General features: G+C 47.4%; 1 protein-coding gene across 4 annotated transcripts in view; it reads right to left on the bottom strand.

Annotated features, from left to right (window-relative positions):
• Positions 1-23,986, bottom strand: part of TRIM66 (tripartite motif containing 66) — a 47,215-nt gene that overhangs the window by 15,681 nt on the left and 7,548 nt on the right. Inside the window, exons 1-10 of one of the 4 annotated variants that reach the window (XM_045194108.2) lie at positions 22,966-23,351; positions 17,106-17,209; positions 15,582-15,729; positions 14,618-14,753; positions 14,218-14,334; positions 12,879-12,993; positions 12,166-12,312; positions 9,822-9,939; positions 7,077-7,981; positions 5,539-5,700 (exon numbers count right to left, since the gene is read on the bottom strand). In XM_045194108.2, the coding sequence (XP_045050043.2) occupies positions 5,539-5,700; positions 7,077-7,981; positions 9,822-9,939; positions 12,166-12,312; positions 12,879-12,993; positions 14,218-14,334; positions 14,618-14,753; positions 15,582-15,729; positions 17,106-17,114 (1,857 nt within the window). In that variant the 5' untranslated portion in view covers positions 17,115-17,209; positions 22,966-23,351. Of the gene's footprint in view, positions 1-5,538; positions 5,701-7,076; positions 7,982-9,821; positions 9,940-12,165; positions 12,313-12,878; positions 12,994-14,217; positions 14,335-14,617; positions 14,754-15,581; positions 15,730-17,105; positions 17,210-22,965; positions 23,352-23,986 lie in introns of those variants that run through there. The other 3 variants (XM_045194109.2, XM_045194110.2, XM_053924503.1) reach the window with 3 other exon arrangements.

Genomic DNA, 23,986 nt, shown 5'->3' with positions numbered 1-23,986 from the left:
TGAGTCCATTTCTGCAGGGACACAAAGGAACTCTGATGAACCCTGTGCGGGGGCAGGCTGTAGATCAGTGGTGCTTTGGGGAACTCCTAAGAATGCACAGCTTAGCTTTTCCTCTTGGTCCTCACAATCCGTCACTTTCCAGGTGAAGTTTCTTGCCTTCTCCCGTGTTGTTAGCTGCCATTATAGAAGCCCTGACTCCCTGCTTCTAATCTGCTTTGCTGTGATGTAAGGAGATGAAAAATTTCCAAAGAAAACCATATAACTAAAGCTTTCTAGGTCAACAATGCTGACTAGACACCTGAGTGCGGGCTTATGATCTCATACAGAATATAATGCATGAAGTTTGTGACATCTGTTTTTGCCGCTGCTCCGAGGTTTTGACTGATCACTTCTGATGTCAGGTGTTTGTTCCAGTAGTTGAAACTGTCAAAGGCTAACCACACTGTGTAAGTGTGCAGTAGGAGAAGGGACCAATGACTTGGCAGTTGTGTCTTGGAAACACATTGAAAGCCTTCACTCTGGCTGAAGGAAACAGAGAAGGAGACAAGGACAGAGGTAAATAGATTTGTGAATCAAATCCTTGGAATACTTGAGTGCGTCAACAGCTTCAGAGTAGGCAGACTGGTTTAATATGGTATAGTGTATCTTGAAACAGCTGAATCATACAGCTGAGGAGGGAACCGTTTCAGCAAGTGGTTTCACAAGCTAAGTTTTAATAGTGAAGTCATTGCTCTTGTTGACAGTGAGGGCTACACTCTTGTATGAGCAGTAGGGTTACTGCTGTGGCTGTAACTATGCTGATTTACGCTAACTGACCAGAGTCAAATGAGAGAGCTAAAGACCGCCCAGTGCCCTGATGATCCCAGAAAGACAGGAAAGGCAAAGAGGACCCCAAACTCTGAAATGGAAGGAAGGGGGAGGAATAAATGGATTCCAGGGAAGTCTAAAGTGAAAGCCAGAAGGAGTGGAACATTCAAAACACTTGGAGGGCTTCAAGCCTTGGCGACTCAGGAGAAATAGGCAGAGGTTCTTTGGCCAGGCGAGGGTAAGGAAATTAAAGACCTGCACACAAGGAGGACCTGTTTTCTCATGGGCCAGGAGACCCAAACGAAGAGCTTGAGTTTGGTCTATGAATTTAACCAGGCTAGAGTTATAGAGACAGGCTTCCTAGATGGAAATAAATTCAGGGAACCAGGCCTGGGGAGTGTTTGACTTGATTCCTGAGTATCACAGTGGATCTCTATAAAGTTCTACACATCCTAACACAGGCTGTGTCCTAAGAAGGCCTCGCCAGGCTCTTTGTTCAGGAAAATTCTGAGCAACAGCTGCTCTCAGGGCTAGGCTATGAGGTTAGATCATGGCTGAGGTTGAGAACCTATGGTCTGATCCATGGCAGTGGATTTGGAGACTACGAAGGCAGGGCGTCCAGTGTGTCCTCGCTTATGCCAGGGTTTAGAGTATGAGTTTCGGCAAGTCATTTCCCGCCTCTGAGCTTTCATTTCTTCTTCCACAGGTTGATGTGAATCTCACTGAGTTGTAAGAATAAAACTTAGAGCTCAGACATTAAAATGCTTTAATAATGGTAATAAATGCTATTTGTATGAGTCATACTCCTTTACTCTTCTGCATCACTCTTAATAATCCAGACCACAGGAATGCCTACTTCTTCAGTAACGTTTACTAAACATACATCCCAGTCTCCTCTCAAGCCATGAATAGCATCCTGGTGGCCTCAAAGTCCTCTGTTAAAGATCTGGGGCCATATTATGAACAGAAGAGAGATCCCTTTTGCAGCCCTCAGATAGGGCTCTCTGTGATGTCTTCAACCTTGACTCCATGAGAGCTTTGGATGAAGAGGTGTATATATTTTCCAGCAGTTGACTAGTTCAGAAGTATAAAATGAAGCCATCAAAATGTCTTCCAGTTTCACTTGAGAGGTAAGAGGGTTCTGTTGTAGAGCTGGAACCATGGTTTTTCTCCAGAGTGGCTAAACCAAGACTAGGAAGCTTAGGCAACGGCTAGTGTCAGACAAATGTCAAAGTTCATTCAGAAACATCATGGTGGATTCAGGGAAGGTGGTGGGATAAAATGCTCCTAAGACTGCAGAGCTCAAGCCACTGGAAAATCCTTTCTAGAACTTTCACATCTCATTTTCAGCAGCAATCTGCTTTCACATCAGCTCACTGAGTCCCAAGTCCTAGGCACCTGTGCACAGCTGCTCTGCTCTAACCAAAGCCGTCCTTGGGGTGGTGTAAAGTCAGCAAGCGGCTCAGAGCACGAGCAGGTCCCTGTGGAACACACTGAGAGGTGCCCAGTGGCATGGGTTCCTCCAGTCTGTGACCTTCAGATAAACTTCTGACTTCCCTGGCACTCAGGCCAGTGCAGACTGAGGGATGAGCTGGAGGCAAAACAAAACCTCTACCAGATAAAGAAAACCAAGACCAAACTAGCCTGGCTCCTGAGACCTCTCCCCCGCAAGGCCTCAGCCTACTTCAAAGATTGTGAGGACAGGAGAATCCAGGACATGAGAGGCCAAATGGAGTCCCAGCTCTCCCCCTGCAGTGCACAAACAGAGGTCATTTAACCTAGTCACTGAATACACGGCTGAGTCAGGAACCTGTGCTCGGGTCCTAACATCGCCAATAACCAACTGTGTAACTCTTAGATGGGTCACTTAACCTCTCTGTGTCTCAGTTTCCACAACTTTCAACGGGGTGCAAGAAAGTAGCTTCCTCGTAGTATTTCTAGGATAAACAAATAGATAAAATGGAATAATTCATGAAAACATCTATGGAAAAAGTAGAAAATGCTATACAGAGTATTACCATTCATTGATAAGATGCTCAAAATTTTATTTGGTGTCCTCAAGCTTCACACCCTCCACTCTGCCCAATTGTAGGCTTAAAGCAACGAATGCTCTAAAACAGAAAGCCCTTTTTCTCATTTAAGAAGCTTGTATATAATTAGTGCTCTCTCAGTCGAGTAGACCCAAAGGGTCCTCTGGGCCAGGATGACAACCCTGGGGTCCCTTTTTCTGAGAGTCCAAGCCATGAAGAAACCTATAAAACATGTGAAAAATTCCAGGCCCTCTGGCGTCTCAACCTCTGCGTGAGCCCAGGTTAATAAGGGCCTGGGCAGCTCAAGATGAGAAGTTAGAGTTCCTAGGACCTTCACTAGCCCCACTACCAACCTGCAGCCACACAGGAGGGCAGCAGCCCCTCGCTGCTCAGACAGCCCTATGGGCCACCGCCACTCAGCACGACTCCATGCTTGCACCTGGCTCACCTCCTTTCCTTCCTCTGTCCTGTGTTTAGGTACAGAACTGAGACTCGTTAAACTGGCAGTGACATTTTCTGCATGGCTTCCACTGCCACTTGAACACTGGCAATTCCTGTGCTTCCTTCTAAACTGCTGGCATCTACACCTCGCTGCCTTCTGGTCATCTTCTGATGTGGCTTCCACAGAAGAACATTGGCAATTCAAAACTTGTTTCTCCTCCCAAATATGCTTTCTTCCCACGCTCACATCTCAGTGCATGGCAAACCAGGGGGCCAAAACAGACCTGGGTGTTAAGCCAGAAGAAGACTTTCTTTCCCTTACTTCCCATTGCCAATCAGACTGAGTCCAAAAGCTCCTGTAATGTATCTCTCAAAGTCCTTGCTTCCTCTTTGGCTCTATCATTACTAATTTCATTCAACCTCTCCTATTTCTCCTCTGTACTATTTTGGTCTCCCTTACTGCAGTTAAAGTACTTTTCTAAAATTTAATTCAAACCAGGTGCTAGAAATTCTTTATTCACTCCTCACAACCCACAAGACTGGATGTCATAGGCCTTCCAACCTCTCTGGGTTCACTCCCATTCACCAGTACACCTCATGTTCCTACCAAGTCAACTTATCTGAAACCCCTAAGTGCCTGAAGCTTTCTCTCACTTCTAGAGCTTCCAACTCACCATTCCCTTTGACTGTTTACTCTAGCCCCCCACTCCCACCCCTTCCATTAGCCTAACTTCTCTTTCAAATCTCATCTCAAAATCATGTCCTCTGGGAATCTTCTCTGAACAGTCCCTTTGCCCAGGGTTAGGTGTTCTTCTATGCACCCCAAAGACTATCACAGCACTTTGTCACACTTTATCATTGTCGCTTAACTATCTCTCCCTCTAGACGTAAGCTCCAGCATGTGACTATTGACCAAAGTGTGCCTGACACCTAGCAAAAATATTAACACATTCTAGGGGATTAATATATATTTTTGAACATTGAATGAATAAGTGTTTGGATAGATAGGCAGTTGGCCTAAGTATACGAATTTAAGAACCCGACATTACACCTTTACCCTAAGAGCCACAAGGGCCTATTTACAGCATTTCTGCGGCCTCTACACTAAAGCATTTTGACAGGTAGAGCAGGACAGGCATAAACAAAAACCACTAATACCAGAGACCTATGCAGACTTCAAGAGTCACCAGGGATTCCCAAAATAAGATTTCATTTTGGCCATCCCTTACTTTTCTAAACTCTCTTCTCAAGTACCATTGAGATGAACTGACCTAAGCATGCACGGCACTGGTGCTGCTAGGGAGACATGGTGAGGGGTAGGTACACAGGCAACTTGTGAACTGGGGCTGCAGTCCCGAGTGATGTTGCAGGCCTGAGGGTGCCGGCTGGAAGGGCACAGAATAGCTGACGGAGCGAGGCACCAGGAGGGCTGAGGGGACCAGACCAGAGAAGGCAACAGGGTAATAGGAATGGGGCCAAGGCACACAGAGAGGGCTCAGTGGAGGGCATGACACAGTACTGAGGTTCCAGCTAGGAGGATGACAGGGGTAGGGGGTAAAGGGCAAGGGTAAGAGTAGGACAGCTGAGGAGTAGTGGTTTAGGGTTATCACCAGAGTAAATGAACACTGCCAGCAAGCAGGGAGGTGGGTGGACAGGTAGGGCTCCAGTAGCTGATCTTCAAGAGATCTCAGTGCACCTAGTTGCTCAGGATATCCCTACAGACCACTCACCCAACAAACTCCATCGATTCTAATTCTAAGGCCAACCAACTTTGGGTTGTGGAGTCGCAGACTTCCCTCGTTTTCATTGCAGAGAGGAAAAAGTTCAGGCTTTGGATTCTGACAGACCTCATTTAAAATAAACTGCAACCTGTCACCTACTAGCCATAGGGCTCTGGACCTTGGTTTCCTTAGCTATAAAATGGGGACGCCCACCTCACAGAACTGTCGGGAGGGCTGAGATAATGCCTGTGAAGCACACACACAGTTCTAGGCACAGAGTAAGCGTTCAATAAATTGGCTCTTTCCCTTTCTAAGTGAAGCTTAATGTCATTTTAAGTATATATGTGGGCGTGGAGATGGGGGTGAGAAGGACTTATATTGCTGACTCATTAGGACAGAAGGCATGAGTCAGGGCTGTGTAACATCCAGGGATGGAACAGCGACACTCCTCCCCCCGCCCAGTCCTCCTCATCCAGCTCCCCGGGGTCTTGGCTGGCAGTGGGTCCCATGTGGTTAGGAAAAGCAGGCTCCATTAGTACCTTTCTCACCACATTTGTAGAGGAGTGCTGGGTGGTGCTGTCCAGTGAGGGGGCACTGTGAGGGGTCTCTTCCCCAGATGACTGGGGCATGTTAGCAGCAGTATTCTTGTCAAGAGAGAGAGCTGGCTTTGGGCCTTCAGATGCCGGGGGCTCATCTGTAGCCTGGAGAAGAAAATAAAACCTCAGTGGGCTTCACTGCCGAGCATAGCAACAGCAGTGGCAGCAAGGGTTAAAGCCCACCCTGAACTCCCCATTAGCACCACTGTGAACTGTCTAAAAATTTTTCAGAAAGACACTCTTATCTAAATCTTTCTAAGACTACATCCTAATAACAGTCTTAAGATAAAACCCCAACAGAGAATTCTGAACGAACTCTGTCATATTCACCTTAGTAGTCATAACAATCATGACTTCCACTTAGCTTGGGGCCCTCTGTGAACCCTAGACCCTTTGCGGCCATTGTGAGGATTATTCTATATCCCCTCATAGGAACCAAGCCTCAGAGGAAAACAATGAAACATGCTCCAAAGTTGTGAGTACTGAGCATAAATGCAAGACCTTATATTTTGTAATAAAAGTAAAAGTATATAGAGCTGCTTTGAAGATATAAATGTGATTACAGACTTAAAGATAGCACTATGGGAAAAGCGAGGACTAGAGATAAGGGGATGGAACAGGAAGCTCTGGAGAAAAAGAAAAGCAAAAGTTAAGAATAAGGATGTAGAAGGCAGCAAAGATCCCAAAGGTACAAACTGTACCTCTTCCATTGGCTTCTAGCCGAGAAAAGAGAAGCATTTGTCATCCCCCTAGGGAGAGAGCAGGGCCTCCTCCGTGGCATTAGAGTCAACAGACCTGGATCCAAGGCTTGGTTCTACCACTCAGTGTTCTGTGATCTCAAGGCAAACTCCTTACCCTCTCTGACTTCCACTTCTTCGTCTATGAAAGACAGATGGTAATGCCTACCCAATAGCGCTGTTGATAGGGTAAATGATATCGTGAATATAAAACATACCTAGTTTAGTAGACTTAAAATAAATTTTAAATTTTAATAAATTTTAAGTCTATAGCTGTGTAGTGTTATATAAAGATGCTGCCCACAAGCATCTAATGCATACCCTCCCTCCACTTCTCAAGGTCTCCCTTTCCCCTGTCTGAGCTTCGTAAGTTCCCAGCAAGGAAAGCAAGGCAGTTACAAAGATGAGAGACAGCCTCCCTTCTGCCTGACACTGGCAGGAATCCAGCACAGACCAGAAGTTTCCAGTCAAGGTTCCTGGTGTCAAAGAGGAGAAGAGGGCTAGGCAAAGCCACTCTGGCGAGTACTGAGCCCAGTCTATGTTGGGACTAGGTACTGTGTTCTCCGGAGCTTTCCTGAGATAAGAGGTGAGCCTGGGACAGTCTTGAAATGTGAGCGCTGTGCTCAAGGCCACCCTAAGGTGAAGAGACTGTATTCCTGTGCCACCCTGTGACTAGGGAGGTTGTGTTCCCTGAGTGATCCTACGATGGGGAGAATATGTGCCCCAAGGCACCCTGAGGCTCACCTGCACGGTGTCCTCCTGGCTCTGGGACTGGATGGGTGCTGGCTGCCTCACGATGTAATTGATCTGCCCCACAATGGTTTGCTGAAGATGCTGAGGTGACTTGGTCTGACTCAGTTGCAGGCTGGGCTGTTGAGCCTGAAGGAGAAGCTCCAAGTCCTTCTGCATTTCCTCCAGCTCAAACTTGTGGTGCATTATGTCCACATTCTGAGAACAGGCAGGCCCCGGAGAGCTCTCGTGCTGACTAGAAGCCAGATGCTGGGATGGAGGTAGAGGTGGGGGTGGCTGCTGCTGGGGCGGAGGGGGTAGAGGTGGCGGAGGTGGCAGCTGCTGCTGTGGCTGCTGCTGGAAGTGGCTGAGCTTCAGCTTCTGGTGGTGGCCAAACTGGACTTGGATAGAGGGTGTCTGTAAGGTAGGCTGGGCATGGGCTCCTTGCTGAGCATCCTGTGGGGAGACGATGCACACCGGCTGGGAAGTCAGCTGATGCCCCAGTCGCTGGGATATGTTGTCCGGCTCCACAGAGGGCTGGGTTTCCAGCCAGGGCTGCAGCAACTTCGGTGGATGAGGAGTGCTGGGCAGCTCTTTCTCCCTGGGTAGCAGGGTGGAGCACTGCAGTGACCCCAGCTGTTGGGGCACTATCTCAGAGGGCTGCCTAAAGCCGTGGGCTGGGTGTATGGTGGGTGGGGGGACCTGGCCTTTGAGGGAGGGCGAGACTGGGGAGCAGTGGGAGCAGCACACAGATGGGGAGCACAGTGCTGGAGAATGGAACTTGTGTGAGGGGTGGCTGAGAGTCTCTTGCTGAGCCACGGGGGACTGGTGGCTTTGATAGAAGGATGATGGTCCCTGTAAACCTCCATAAGCAGGGGTCTCTGGCCGGGACAGTTGTCCACCTTCTGTAGTGATACAGCCTAGAAGTTCGGGATAGAGAGTGTTTCCAAAGGTAACCTACAGTTGTTCCCTATTTGCTACCTCCTGCTCTTAGGACCAATGGAAATCATTCAGGAAACTTGTACCAGGCACAGAAATCAATGAATTCAACCCCTGATCTCTAAGACTCAGTCTGGAATAAGACCATTCATTGAATCTGTATGGACCAGCTTTGGGGGCCTGAGACATTCAAGAAATTAGCTCTGCTTTTACCACATGCTCAGTCCTGCCTCCCACTGAAGAAACCATGGACTGCCCTGGCTGCTGTGGCTCAGTGGATTGAGCACCTGACAACCACAGGGTTTCAGGTTCGATTTCCAGTCGGGGCACATGCCTGGTTGTGGGCCAGGTCCCCAGTAGGGAGCACGTGAGAGGCAACCACACATTGATGTTTCCCTCTCTTTCTCCCTCCCTTCCTCTCTAAAAGTAAATAAACAAAATATTTTTTTAAAAAAAAAGAAAGAAAAGAAACTACAGACTCTCTCAAAGAGCAGCACCCCATTCTTTTTTTTAACAGAGACTGAGACAAAAAAAATCAACATTGGAGATAGGGAGGGAATATGCTAGAAAGTAGCAAAGAAGAAAGAGTCACCCACAGGACAATGAGCAAGTCTTCAAACACAGCCCTGGGGAACTGTGTGTGGGATAAATAGGGTGGAAGAGAGAGGGGAAGCTCCAACATCAGCTCAGTGGCAGGCCCCAGCATGTCCTCTGAGGTCCTGGGGCCCTCCTGTACGAGTAAATGATATCTATTTCTAGCTCAGTCTGAAATCTCCTTCGTCTCATTGTTTTGATGAGGCTTACTTAGGGGAAGGCTGAGCAACTTGCAGGCAGAAGGTGTTTTATTCACCTTTGGTCTCTTAGAGCTCAGAATGAGACCTGACCCAGAGCAAGGGCAGCCAAAGTTCTGTTGAGTTAAATCAAAGAGAAGATAGCAGCAAAATAAAATCCTGAATATCATTCATCACTCTGTCAAGTTCAAAAAAACTTCCAATGAGATTAATAGCCCAGACGAAGGCAATATTTGGCTTTTAGTTTAACAAACCTACCACTAGGTTGTCAACACAGACACACAATTACAAGTTGTCTATATTCTGCCTAAAGACTGAGTGTCAGCAAATTATTGCAGCAGAAAAGAAAAATCCACAAGATCATAAATTTTCTGCCTACATCTCAACACCAAAGGATGTATACAACATTCATTTTTCTCTCCTCTTTTCATCTTTCCTCTCTCTCCTCTGCTCTCTTGTTCTCCTCTTTCCTTTCTTTTTTCTCTTTTCTCTCCCTTTTTCCTCTCTCTCTTCTCTTTCCTCTTTCCTCTCTTCTTTTCCTCTCTCCCTCTTTTTCTCTTTTCTCTCTCCCTTTCGCCCCTCTCCCCCCTCCCTCCCTCTTCCTCCTCTCTCTCTTCTCCCCCCTGTTGCTGAGATACCTGTTTGTGCCTCCACACACGTATACCTCTTATAACCACAGACACACAGGTTCACCTGCACTGCCATTCTGGAGAGCAGGGCCACTGTCTTATCTCCTCTCCACCAATGATCCCAAGGTAATGGGGACATTCATGCAGAATGGGAAACTCAGATTTCAACTGTTTCTGTCACAAAAGTCCTGCAGAGCCACTGGCATTTAAGCTGTCCACAATCTCACCCATACCCATACCCCAGCCCCCAACCCCCCAAAACAGGTTTTCTGAATGACCTCTGGCAGTCTCAGGGAGTGCTTTCTCTTGGGCATATGCTGACTTATCCAATAAGCTAAGCAGATGCTCTATGTTCATTCCCAGCAATTACGTAAAAGCCCACAGTGTAGGCCCTGGCTCACCAAGGGAAGCCAGCTGCTTGGTCCAGAAGTTAGGCTCCCAGGTGAATCTGATACTCCAAGGGGAACCAGGATCTGTGTTACAATTTGTCTCCAGCAATCGCTGCATCTGAAACACAATCTGACAACAGCACCAAAGTCATTTCTTTGGGCATTTGTGCCTAAATGACAACTCCTTCTCCCTCATTCTTTAGACAGGTTGAAGAGCTCAAAGTCCTAGCTCTTTAACTTCAGGTCCTCTGCCATAGGCTCATTCCCTTGAACCTTAGTATCCTCATATCCCTCTCCTGCCACGTCACCACCCTATCCACCTGAACTACCCCCACTCCCCACTGATCCCCTTCCTCTTATTGAGGGTTCTGGAACCCCTACATTCTTATTTCTACATTCTTATTTTTCCCAGGCCTCAAATGGCTTGTAATCCTCTCAGGAAATCACTTGCCTGGAAGTCCTCTCAAGAGTGCTCCATTCATTCTATCATATCCCACTTTACAAGGCTATGAGGGCAGACATCCTCTGAGTTCCACATCACTGCCCTTCCACACTCATGTAAAACTCCCTTCCATCCTAGTCAGCTGAGCGCTCCTCCCTTATCACTTTCATCTATGTCCTATCCCTAACTCTCCCATTTATCTAGGACTCTGGCAAAGGTCTGACTTATCCTGCCACGATCTAGTTTATGGATGGTGTCCCAATCAACATCTTGGCCTCTTCTTTGATCCCTTTGCTGTCTGTCAATCACCTTCACCTCCCTTTCAGTTCAGTCATCCTTTTCATCATCTAGAACCATTTTACCTATGAGACCATAAAATCCAGTAACCTATTACCTGATCATCACTAGTTCTTACTCAGTCAGAGCATACTCTTCAGCCTTGTTGAACTCTGTGAGCCTGTCCCCTCAATCCACAGGGCCAACTCAGTTTCCCATCATTTTCAGTAACACCACCACTGGTGCCCGAATTCCCTCCTCATCACCAATGCCTACCTGCAGGGTAATCCGGCCATTCCACAGCCACATTTTCTGGGGTCATTTCAGTGATCATTAACCTCAGTCCTTTTTCTTGTCAGTTTCTTTCTTGTCAGCTACCTCTTCCACTGTTCTCGGGACTACTTAAAATCTTTACATCTCTCCTCAATGACACTTACCCAATGCCTAACCCTCTTATTGTCACCTTCAACTTCACAGAGGACAAAAGAGATCATAAAGGGCAGGTTCCCCCAAACTCATATCCTTCCCACCTCCAAACTTAACTACATTATACTGAAACCTTCCCATCCTCCCATCTCACAGGAAAGGAATGCTTCCTATGTTTAAGGCCAACCAGTTCACTCTAGGTCCCACGTCTTTCTGCCTTCTCAGCATGCTCACTCCAACACACAACTCTTCTCTTCTCAACTTCAACCAAACAAATGCATGCAAGTGTTTTCCATATTAAAAAAAAAAAGTCTGTGTCCTTCTCAAGCCACTTTCTATTTCCCATCTTTTCACTTCTGTCTCTCCTTCACCTTCCATCCTCAGTCCCCTCATTCTAGCCTTTAACCCTTTCTACTTTGCTGGAATTTCTTTCAAAAAGTCACCAGGGGCCTCCCAATTCCTAGATCTCCGGGTGTCTCTTCACTACTCATCCTCTTTCACCTACACAGCAATGATAACACTGACTACTTGAAATTTGAGACTGTTAATTTTTATGTACCACACACTCCTATTTCTCCTTAGACCTTTGCTTCTCCCTTTCCTGTACTCATCCTCTTCCTCTCTTCTCTGCTGAAAATCATGGCATTTCCCTGGGTTCCACATTGTTCTTCTCTTCTTCCTTCACAGACTTTTCCAAGGGGATACTACAGATACACCAGAGACTCCCACATCTCTATCTCTTCTGACTTCCAGACCCATCTATCAAAACAGATTTTGGATATCTCCTATTAGATGCCCTACAGGTAGCTTAGATTCAAGGTCCTCTGCCATATGTTCATTTCCTTGAACTTTAGTATCTTCATAGCCTTTTCCTGCCTTCTCATCCAATTATAAACCCCACCAACTTCTCTCAAAGTTCTTGCTCTTTCTCCTGGGTATCACGCTCCTCCCAAGCCTAACACTTCAACATTATCCTCAACTTCTTTCCTTTCAGGCCCCCCATTTAAACCCAAATAACTTTGTTTGGGATGACCACCACACTCCTAGTATCCAGGATAATCTCTAAATCTGTGACCTAAGACAAATAACTACAGAATTTCCCAGCTGAGTTGCCTACAGGAAGGAGGGATGATTTCACTGCAGGGTTTGGTAAAAATGGCATTCACTTACTAACTCAAAAGCAGTGACTGAGGGGTTAAGAGTTTTTCTTACCAGCTCTTTGCTGAAGAGGAAAGGGATGCTGGTTTTGCTGCAGACAGCCCAGTTGATGAAATTCTGCACATGTTCAAACTGACGGTTAAGGACCATGATGCTCTGTAACTGCTGCTCCAGCTTCCGCTTCCTCTCGTTAGTAATGCCCTGGGCACAGAGAGAGAAGACAGAGTTCCTGATCCTACTCTTGGACTGAAGTCTACTTGCTTGGGAAATCTGGTGGCCTCTGAGTGTCAGTATGAACACTGATGGGTCAGATGAGACTGCACCTAACAGGAGAACAGCGGGACAGAGTGCTGCCATGGGCTGCTGAGGGATGGAGGAAGGGAGGGAGAAACAGTGGGTATATTTTACAGTGCAAATATGGAATAGGTGATGAATGTCTATATCTCTTGGACATAACTTGATGAAGAAGGTAGGTCGTTGCACAACTCTCTTCCACGGCTATAATGCTACATAGTCCAGGAAGGCAGCTGCATTATAGCCATAGCACTGATAGGAATTTGAACAAATTTTCCAGCCCTTAATGAGCCACCCTCCCAAAACTGGACTGGAAACTTTAAGATCTAGGGAGCAGAGGAGAGCTATGGAAACTGCACATCTGAATTCCGGCCCAAGCAGCTCTGAACACTGGAACTAGTTTGATGTGCGCCTGGTTTCAGACCTAGGGAGCACACAGAACCCATCCACCTGACCCATCTGTCCACATATACCTCCAACTCTTCTATGAGCCCGTTGGCCTGTTTGTTCAGCTCATTCATCAGAACCATCTTGGCCATTTTGATCTGGTTTTCCACCTTCCTGTGCTGATGCTTCACCTCAAAAATCCTGTAAACAGGATGAAACATAGTATGGTAAGCCCTTCCCTCCAGGCCTGTGAGGGCCTAAAGACAGCAAACCTAAGAGCCAACAACTTGGAGGCTGTCCACTGAGATCAGGGCCCAGCAGGAACCAAATATAAAGAAACCAGACCCTTCCTCCACCACCTCACCCTTTGCATAACCCAGCCCACTTGATCTAAGTGGGCCAATGGCACGAAATTCAACCTGGTTTTCCCTAGGTAAACCTCAGCGCCACGCCCAAGTCAACCCAGCAGCTCACTAGGGCGCACAGCACTAAGGGAAGGACAGAGTGAGTGAGTATGGGTATGATTTCATGTAATCTGTTGTCTTGAAAAGAAAGATGCTCCACCAAACAGTGCCATGCAGTAAAAAGAGCATGGGCAGAAACAGAGAGTAGGCTAGGGGTTGCCAAGAACTGGGGATGTTGGGGAAATGGGGACTGACTGGTAACGTGTATGGGATTTCTTTTGGGGGTGATTAAATGTTCTAAAACTAGACAGTAATAATGGTTGCACAAAGCTATGAATACACTATGAACCACTGAATTGTACATTTCAAAAGGGAAATTATACTGTATGTAAATTATATCTCAGTAAAGCTGTTTAAAAAATAAAAAAGAACATGGGCTTTGAAGTCACACAGACCTAGCTTCCAAATTTAGCTCAGTCACTGATTAACAAATCACCTGTCCTCAACAGTAAAATGGAGGTAACCCCTGACTCAGAGTGGCAAAAATTGAACAAAATAATGCATGTATGATGCCCAACTCAATGCCTGCCACATGATGAGCTCTCAGTACCTAGTAATTCCTTTTCCTCCGTAAAATATCATGACTTATCACTTGCAGATTTCTACAGCAAACATTGGGGAAGGGGTAATAAAGGGCAGATTAGCACTGGTTGTACCCTTAGGCTAAGTGGCACCCTCTTCCCCAGTTATCTGCCCTGTGCCCTGGTCTCAAGCACCTACCTCTGACTATTTCATGGCCACTTTCAGAAGGCATGTACTTTGGCCCAGACTCACTCTGATCATCCCGACCTAGTTTGGTCTCATTCACTAGTGATGACCTGAAGCCCCTTCACAGGCCCCGAGACCTCTAAGGCCAGGACATATGCCTTCTGAGACATATGTCTGTTATCTGCTTAATGCATGTCCAGGATGTGAGGGAACAGAGCATTTCCCAAGCTGGCAAGGGGCTAGCCTGTGCTACCTGTCCTCAATTTGCTTTGCAGATGTCTGTAGAGCAGATTTCTTATGAGCCACCTGTGTAGTCACACTTTCCAGAAGCATCCTCTGATTCTGCAGAACTTCTTCAAGATGTCTGCACCTGGAGGAGGAGGCAGAGAAAAAGCTGAGGAGAGCTGGGTCTTAGTCTGAGCATGCCAGCCAAGCAAGAATCCCCACAGTGCATGTTGCAGCCGATGGAGGCTGGGATTGCATCTAGGAAAAGTCAGACACACTGTCGGCTCTTGGCCCTTTAGTCCTTCTGCCCAGGGACTGAAGGTTGGCTTAGGCATGGAAATAATTCTGATGCGCTAGAAGCCCGACACTCCCACAAGAAGGGAGTTCAGCGCCCTCCCCAACCCCTCTGAGCAGCCAGCCAGCCCCACCTGTGTTCTTTGTGTTCCACCATGAGGCAGCGATGGCATGTGAGCACATCACAGGTCTCGCAGAATAGCTTGAGCACTTCCTGTGTGTGTAGAGGACAGTACAAGGCGAAGTCCCCAGAACCACTACTGTTCACTCCTGCCAGACAAGACAGAGAAAGCTCTACTGAGTAGCCCTTGGCCCTCAATGAACACAGGGGAGACCCAGGGCTTTGAAGATAGATGGTGCAAACAGCAGAGGCCTCTCTCTGGGCCACCGAGTTTCCAGGAGCACAAGGAGGAATGCAGGCTTAGCCCAGATGGATTTGCTCAGCTGGCCAAAAATAACATACCGTCAAGTCCCAGGCATTCCACCACCTACCAGAGGCTCATGAAGGTGTTTGTTACCACTGCAGCACAGGACCACCTGCAGAATAATGACTCCTCTAAAATTCAACCTAAATCTCTTCCTCAAGCAGGATTTGGTGTGGTGGGGCTGAAACCGGCTACCCGGCCTCACCAGGCTCTAGGCCAGACCACATGGATCATTAAACCCAGTTCCTGTGGGTATGGCAAAGGTAGAACTTCTCCCATGGTTCAAGGGCCTTGGGAAGACTTTCAAGATAGATAGACAAATGGACAAGCCCTGATACAGGCTGATTAATTAAGTAACTAAACAGAAGTGATACATGACTTGTAAACAGAGGTGAAAGTAAGGAACTCAGCTACCTTCCATAACTCAAAACTATTCCTCCCTGAACCATCTGACCCACACTCACCCACTCCCACCCAAAAGGGGAGAGCCTAGAGTGACTCATACTGTGACTGTGATTCTGGAGGAGACACCTTTCCTTTGGGAAAGACTCGGAGACTACCTCTCTCCCCACCCCCAGCAGGGGAACAAGGTCAGAGAGCTATTCTCTGGGGGTTTTAGGGTTCAGCACTGCTTATGGGCATGTGAGCCGGTGGGGAGAGCGAGGAGTGATACCTTGAGCTCCCTTCTGGGACCGGGAAAAGAGTGGCCCCCCAGGCGCAGGGCCATGCCGGTGCTCTTCGGTGCAGGAGCTGCACAGCCAGCGGTTGCAGTAGGTGCAGAGAATGTGTGCTACCCTCTTCTCCTTGCACTCAGAGCAGTTCTGGAAGCAGAGGGTTCTGGAGTTACTGACAATGTCCTTATTTGGGCCCGCGTCTATGAGTGGTCAATACTGTAGGGACTGGGGTCCTGCAGGGATGTTCTCGACTATTGTGGAGTGCGGTCAATTCTTAGAGCTGCCTGGGAGTGCTATGTGGGGGCTTGTGAGGAAAAGCAACCAAAATAATAGTGGCCTCAGGTGCCATTAACACAATGCTGCACTGACCATGAGGAGAGCCAAACAAATAAGGCACACACAGCCTGGCCGGGGCAGCAGGCATTCAATGAGCAGCGCCGTGATAAAAGGAGGCACCGAGTGCTGCATACGCAGAGGGCGGTTTCCAAGAGCTCAGTCTCGGAGAGGCCAGGAAAGGTCTCATAAAGAGGTGACATTTGAGTTGAATATGGAATGACAAGTAGAAGTTTACCAGGCAGACAAGGGAAGAAAATGGGAAGGCATGGGCAGAAAGTTCAACATGCCTGCAGAGAGGAGGAAGCCACTGATGTGGGGGACCCAGAAAGATGATTGTACACAGCCAGGAAAGACCAAGCACAAACCAAATCTCAGAGCTATGTTTCCACAACAGGGGCCTGCTGGGCCCAAGAGTACCCAGTCCTCTCCTAGTCCAAGTGTTCAGTCATTTGGGTAGCAAATACATTGCAGGGCTGATGTAAAACATGTGGAGAAGAGATTTGGAAAAAATTAGCATGTCTTTTCCTGAATAATATAGGCCACTAAATTGATATAGGTTCTAATAGCTTTCTCCTCACACTGGCCTCTGAAAAGTCCACAGCAGGAGGGGGAGGGAGAGGAGAAATACAAGTTCACTAATTAAACTATGAACTGAGGGTAGAGAAAATGGGCCTCTGTCTGCCTAGCACCCAGCACAGGGCCTAGCCCCTGTAAGATATTCAATAAGAATTAGATATAGGAGCAAGTAAGAAAATTGACAAATGAATAAAATGTAGTGGCGAGCATACCCTATCGGAGAAAGGAACAGGAGGGGAACCAGTCAGTAAGTAATGTGAAACTCAGTTTAAGGGTATCAGTCATTAAATACAGGCAAGACTGAAGAGCCCACTGAACCCAGGCTGGTGCATGAGTTTCAACTCAGGGGGAGAAAAAAACAAGTAAAAGCTCAATACTGATATTTTTTAGTAAGATCTGTGAGAGAAAAATACTCCCATTTTGCTTTCCCCAATTCAAACATTTTAATTCTTTTCTGGATAGATGCATAGAAGGATGCATGGATAGAGGGATGATTAGGCAGATGGATAGCAGGGTAATGAGTCTGATGGAGGAAGAGAGACAGACTTATGGACAGGGGCCCCACAGAGTTCTGAAAAAGATCAGCTATTTCTTTGCTTGTCCTGACTTACCCTGGTCATCTTGAATTGCCCAGCAGAAAAGCACTGCAGAAAAAAATACTCAGTTACATCGCTGGTCGGGTACACTTGTGTACACCCGGGACAGGTGATGAGCTCTGGGAGGGGGGGGAAAGAGCAGAGTCAGGGCAACATGGCAGATTATACATAACAGAAGGCCTAGACACAAGGCTTTCTAACACTAAACACCAAGGTATGAGCCAATACCACTTGTGCCGAAACGAACTAGGTTTGACTGCCACAGCCTGCACTTTCCACCTGTGTACTCTGAACATGACCATCTCGTTAGGAACCTACCCTACAGACCTCCTTACATCCTTATCTTTGCCTGGTCCTACCTTCCTTCCCCGTCCCACAAGCCCTGCTACTACATGCCCAACCCTACTCTAGCTCTGAAAATTGGGTGTCTTCTGCTGCTCCCACTCCTCTTTCCACAGCCCTGAGAGCCCAGCTAAGCTCCAGGGAACCAGTTTAGCCCAGGACATAGCTCCAGCCATTAAGGTTACGGAGTAGCAGAATTAGTTTAATGACCTCAAAGCTAGAGTTTCCAAAAGGCCCTAACCAGGGAAAAGCAAGGCCTTCCTGCCTGCTCATCTAGGAGGTACTTTTCTCCTGTTACAGCCAGAAGAAATTCCCAGAAATGCAACCATCTCCAACACATTCCTCAGCACAGTGGGCTCCTGAACTATATAAGCAGCATTGGACTGCCCCCTGGAGACAAGAGCGCTATTCAAGAGCCCAAGAGTAATCAGCTCACCGGGTGCAAGGAAATGAGCCTCCTAACCAGGGCCAGGTGCCTGTGCCCCAGAATGGGAACGACAGGGAAAGCGGCTGCCTATGACAGTACCACCCCAGTCTTCTCTGCCTCAGTCATCAAAATGATAGAATGGCAGTAGCTGTAGACTTGCAGTCAGACAAATGTAAGTCCAAACACCAGGTTTACCACTCAGTGACCTTGGTTGGCAAGTCACTTAAACTCACTTAACTCCTCTATGCTGTTTCTTCATATGTAAAATAGAAAGGGGAAACAGAACTTGCTGTGGGGGTTAAATTAGATAATACTTGAGAAAGCACATGAGCATCCACGAATGTTGACTTTGAGTTCAAGATTTCTCATATCCCATTCGTGGCAATGACCTCAATGATCAACTCTCCCAGGTGATGAAAATCAAACAGTCTGAGAGGTAGATTGAAAAAATGGCCACAAATTCTTCCCCTTTGTGTGTCCATGCCCTTGCAATCGTAACCATTAAAAGGCTGAGTCTGTTCTCCGCCCTTTGAAGCTAGTCTGGCCTCATGATCTGCTCTGACCAAGAGAATGCAGGAAAAGTCACACTGGACAAGTTTCAAGCCTAACCCTCACATGGCTTTGCCGGGTTCTGCTCTTGTTCTCAGAAACTCTAAGACTGCCATGTGCATGACCTCAGGTAGATTGCTGGAAGATGGGACGCTATGTGGAGAGAGGCCTCAGTTGTCTCAGGTGTCCCACCTGGAGCCATCATAAGCCGGTTAGCTCCAAATGACCCACCAGCTGAACCCAGACACGGGCATGAACACAGCTGAGATGAGCCAAGCCCAGCTCAACCCAGCTGAGAATCCCAGCCCAAATGCCAAATTGTAAAATCATAAAGTGTAGTAGTTTTAACCACAAAGTTTTGAAGTGGCTTGTTATGAAGCAAAAACTATGTTATGAAACTGGTATATCCTGAAAAAAATTCAAAATCCACAAAATCATGAAAAATAATAGCTTAATACTCTTCCTCTTCTCGCTCTACATCCCCCAACCAAAAAAAAAAAAAAAATTTAAACCACCCCCAGCCTTCACAGAACCATGGACAAAACTGGGTCTGGAATCTTCTAGATAGTCTCCTACCCATCAAGAACGGTGGCCAGAGGTGGAGAAGGATGCTCTCCACAGGTGGCCTCCTCCAGGGCAATCAGGTGACTGTTCCTCCCTTCCACCTGTCTCACCCCAGGGAAATCGGACTCATCTACTCCCAGCTCAGAAATGCTGCTCTAATCCTTGAAAATTTCTGAAAGGCTTCCAACTCCCAGGTACCAGAGGCCCACACATTAGTCATACTAACACAGCCTCATTAGCATCACAAACAAGAGAAATAACTGGATAGATCGGAGAAGGCCTCATCACGTTTCCTCTGCCTACTTGGCCTTAAGGCCCAAATCCTCAGCTTGGTTCTCAGGCCCTGTCTAAATCGGCTTTATCTCTGTCTAGTCACATCTCTAGCTTCACCTGACACACACTCTATGTCCTTACTGGGCCAAATACCTCTGTTATCTCCTGAATGCACCAAACCTTTGCATAATTGTTTGTAAAAGTGCTGTTCCCTCTTTCTCAAATATTCTTTCTTTCTTGTTCCTCTCCTTTTCAGGTAAATTCCTATTCATCCTTTCAAACCTGTTCCAAATGTTCTACCTTTGAGAAGCAGGATTGATTTCCCTCAGGATCAGTTAATTATCCCCTCTTCTGAGTCCCTACAGCATCCTGAACATCCTTCTAGTATAACAAATATCACAGTGCATTCTAATTATCTGTTCATATGTCTGCATACACAAATAACCCACAATCAGTACTAAAAAATATTGCATGATTTTTAGCAAATCGGACAATTACTTTTCTTTTGGATTTGGGTATTCCATGTGTACTCCTTGCACTCACTGCCACTGAAAGCAGTAAGAAGTCATCTGGACGTTTTCAGAGTGATGGAAAAAAAGCCAGTTCGGGATGATAAAGGAATCAGGTCTGACCCCAGAGCAGAGCTGTGGTGCTTGGGAAAGGCTATAAACTGGGAGATGTGGGTTCCAGGCCCAGGGCTGTCACTATCTTTATAACCTTGGGAGCGACCCCCTTTTTCTGAACTGTACTTTCTACACCCTTAAAATGCGTGAATTGGGAATATCAGGGAACCAGGGACTAGCCAACCCTCTTCCTCTGCCTACTGCAGCCAGGCTTCAGAAACAGTCCGCCGGGCAAGATGGGAAGACATAACTAGCCAAACAGCGACCTGGCTATCAAGTCAGCAAGTCAGGAGACAAGCCAGCGGCCTGAGAGAGGCCTGGCTCTGAAGGCTCGGCCCCGCTGAGGTGGGGCTGCTGCAGCAGAGAGAAGACACAGAGAATCATACAGGGGTGCAAGCACGTCCCAGGGAGACTGTGGGTCCCAGCGTGAACACACAGGACATGTTCTCTGTGTCACAACACTTTCGTCCAGAAATTCTTATCTTCCCTCAGAAGGTCCCTGGTCCCAACAAGCTGTGTCAACATTGAGCTTTTTTTTTTTTTTTTTTAAAGGAAATTCCCCATTTTTCTACAAGGATACCAAAACAAAATTTTTAAGACAATTAGAATACATACAGTCCAACTGTATGTATGAGTGTGTTATATCCCTAAAATTATCAAACATCTATTTATAATATTTAACATGTAGTTATTCATACCTATTTGAATCATGTATTACACAAAATATTATTTAGATATATCGCTTCTTTTCTATTTGGGTTATTCAAGCAATAGCCCTGAGCTTCTATTTTATACACAGGAACATCAATCCTGATAAATGGTCCAAAGGCCACACAACTGTCCCCAGAGGAGAAGTCGCTGGCACCAGAGGTCCCCCTGGCACCTAGCAGCCTGGTAGAGTGGCTCTGAAATCCCATCCAAGGGTGTTCAGTCCTTCTGTTACAAGAGTGAGCACTTCTGGTCCCGGGAGGTCTGGGGCAAATTATTCTTTTACCACCACTCCCCGTACCAGGCACTTTTCATGTGTCATCTCATTTAATCGTCAAATCACCTCAGAGAGGTAGGCATTGCCCCCATTTCACAGTTGGCAAAGCTGAGGCTCCAAGAAGTTGTCACCCGTGAAAGGTCATACAAAGCAAGGGCAGAACTACAACTGAAACCCAAGTCTGTCTCTAAAACCCATCCCCTTTACTACACTATGCTCCTTTCTAATTAGAATGTAAATTTTTAAAGGTTATTTTATTTTAATCAACTAAATAATTTCATTATAAGTAAAATATTCCATAATAGTGATCAGACTCTAATGATGACATGGAACCAGCTCTGGACCTGGGAATCCAGAAGAACCTGAAAGCCAGCCCCAGCTACACTTAAAATTCTAAGAAATATGATCTTTTAAAGAGGCAAGTGAAGCAGTATTTTCTGGCTGGAGAAAATAAATCTGGGGACAGTGTCTTTCTATAGACCAGTGGTTCTCAAGCTTTGTTACGTATCTGAATCACTTTTCAACATCCTGATGTCCAGTCCACATTCCATATCAATTAAATCCAAGTTTCAGGTGATGGGATCCAGGCATCAGTATTTTTAACCCAGGTGACTGCAACCAAGTTTGAGGACCAGCGCCTTAGAGAGAGCACCCCTAACCCTGGAGCTAAGCCTGATAGCTCTGTTCCCTGTATCTGGCAGCTGAGAAAGGCAGGCTCACCCAGTTTTAAAGATGCTCCAGAAAGTTAAAGATTCTGAATGCAGCTGTGATGCATTCCCCCTCTGACAGAGAATAGCAAAGACCAGATGCTCAATACACAGAAGGGTATCCTGATACCTAGGCACCCTGGCAGTTGGCAGTGTGAACTGGGAGACATTTTGCCTCCCCTAAGTCCCAGCTCCACTGAAGGACCGGTGAGCAGGACTAGGGTGCAGCCTGAGGTGTGGCACTACAAGACTGCTACAGGGTTCTAAAGAGTGTGCTGAGCCCAGGACTCAATGAGGCAGCAAGGGATGGGGGCCAAGACTGGATAGTCCACCCTTCAGACATGAACAGCGCAGCCAAGACAACCTGTGCACCAGGGGGCTGGGGTGGAGAGAAAGCCCAAGGTCATCTCAGAAAGCTAGCATTGGGTCAGCTCAGCCCGCCAGGTAGAATCCTATACACCCCAGGTGCATAAGCCTGAGCTCAGTGCTAAGCAACCAATCCTCTGAGGGTTAAACCCTTCGTTCTACATTTCTTGTCCAGGGCTCCATGAAACTTTGTAGCTGGAGTACCAGCTCCGACTCCAACAGAGCAGTGGCATCCTCTGAAGCAGCCAGACGTTCCTTTGCCAGTTCTCACCCGTAAAACCAAAGCTGGACAGACCTAGCTTTCTTCACTACTCATATAGGCAATTCCCTTACCATGACGATGGTCACATGGAGGCCCAGAAAGAAGGAACTTAGCTAAACACCGCAGAGCCCTTGTAAAACACAGGTGGTATCCTGAACCACTGAGCAGTCCCTGATTACCTCTGTAGCCACGGTAAGACATTCTACCTCCCTATGCCCCTGTCAGACACCATACAAGGAGAAAAAACACTCTGGTTGTATCCTCTGGTGGCCTGGCCATCCTCACTAACCATTCCTGTCCTCCCACCCAAGGGCAGCTCCAGGGCGTCCTGGGCACCAGCTAAGACCCCCACCATACAAGCTCCTGAAGCCCTCCTCTAGCCCACAGCTCAGAACAGCACCACCTTTGAGAAATACATTGCACCCACTCCCCAGATGCCCAGTCCCTGCTAGAAAGACAGATCTTGATCCTAAGTGACTGCTGTTCCTGCCCCTAGCTGCCAGCAGGCTTACCTGTGGCCCTTGCTGCCCTGTGATTAGAGCAACACCTGGGAGAGAAGTCAGAAGAGCGACAGGTGAGCCCACCACAGGTCCCAAAGGATGGTGCTTACCAAGCACCCAGGAACACCCCACCCTGCACGCTGCAGCCAGCTGGGCCGCAGGGCCTAAGCCTCGGGGAGCTGGGTACTGGGAGGGGGGAAGGGTTGGGGAAGCAGCCTGGATCCTCTCCTCCTTTCTCTGATGCATCCTCAGCCAGGGCTGCATTTCTCCAGCTCACCTGCGATGCTGCTGCAAGAAAGGGCTTGGTTGACTCCTCCTGCTCCTGTTTATCTCGAAGGCTCTGCAGCAATTTTCCCAAACTGAACAGCAAGAGGGAGACCTCAAAGAGGCGACTCTCTTCCTAGCTGCAGCTCTTTCCTAATCCTCTGGGTGCCTTGGAATAGAAGCTCAGAAGGAAGAAAACGAGATTTTCAACTTTCAGGAACTAGCTCTGCCGCTCTCTGCTCAGCTCAGGAGGCCATCACTCTCAGCCTTTTAGGACTCGATCCAAAATCCTTCAGCCCTCCATGTTCCCCAAAATGACAGTGCTCATGTGTGGCTGGAACCTGTCCGGATCCGGCAGCTCATTTAAATAGAGCTCATCACAACAACAGTGTTGGTGGAGAAGTGAGTAGCTGCAGGGCCCTTGGGGACCCCCTGTTTATACGTAGGAAGAATGATGCAATCTGGGTATCAAAATAGCAATCCAGAATGGAATAACAGGCTCACGCAGCAGCGGTGCCTGCACAGCCAGAGCTCAAGTTGACACACTCTGTCAGCCCCACACTGCTGCAGCACGCAGATGCCAGGCACACACTCTCACCGCATCATTTTTAAAATCAGCAGGAGCCCGAGATAGCCCTCCATGCCCCCAGCACTGAAGGAGGGTGGGTGGGGGGCCTTTGACAGACATTAAAATCGGTCTCCTACACACTCACCTGCTCCTGCCACTTCACCTGAAGTCCTTATCCTGTGACGTCACAGTCAGTTGCCATAGTGACCAATTGTCCGTCACAAGTGGAGGATTAGGACTTCAGATGGAGAAGACACACATTTTATGATGCACAAAGGTCCTGGGAGGTGTCCCTTGGCAGCTAACTCCACCCCACAGGGAGTCACAGTCCTACAGGAGCAGGAAGAAAAAAGGGAAGGAAAAACAGGATCGAGTTGAAGCAAAGATATTAGAATGGGGCAAGCCTACAAATACAAGAGAATTACAAAAGTACAGAGTAGAGGAAAATGTCAAAAGCGCAGAGGGG

This window comes from Desmodus rotundus, chromosome 5 (assembly GCF_022682495.2).
Source record: "Desmodus rotundus isolate HL8 chromosome 5, HLdesRot8A.1, whole genome shotgun sequence".
NCBI lineage: Eukaryota > Metazoa > Chordata > Mammalia > Chiroptera > Phyllostomidae > Desmodus > Desmodus rotundus.
This window is presented reverse-complemented; position numbering and strand designations above follow the sequence as displayed.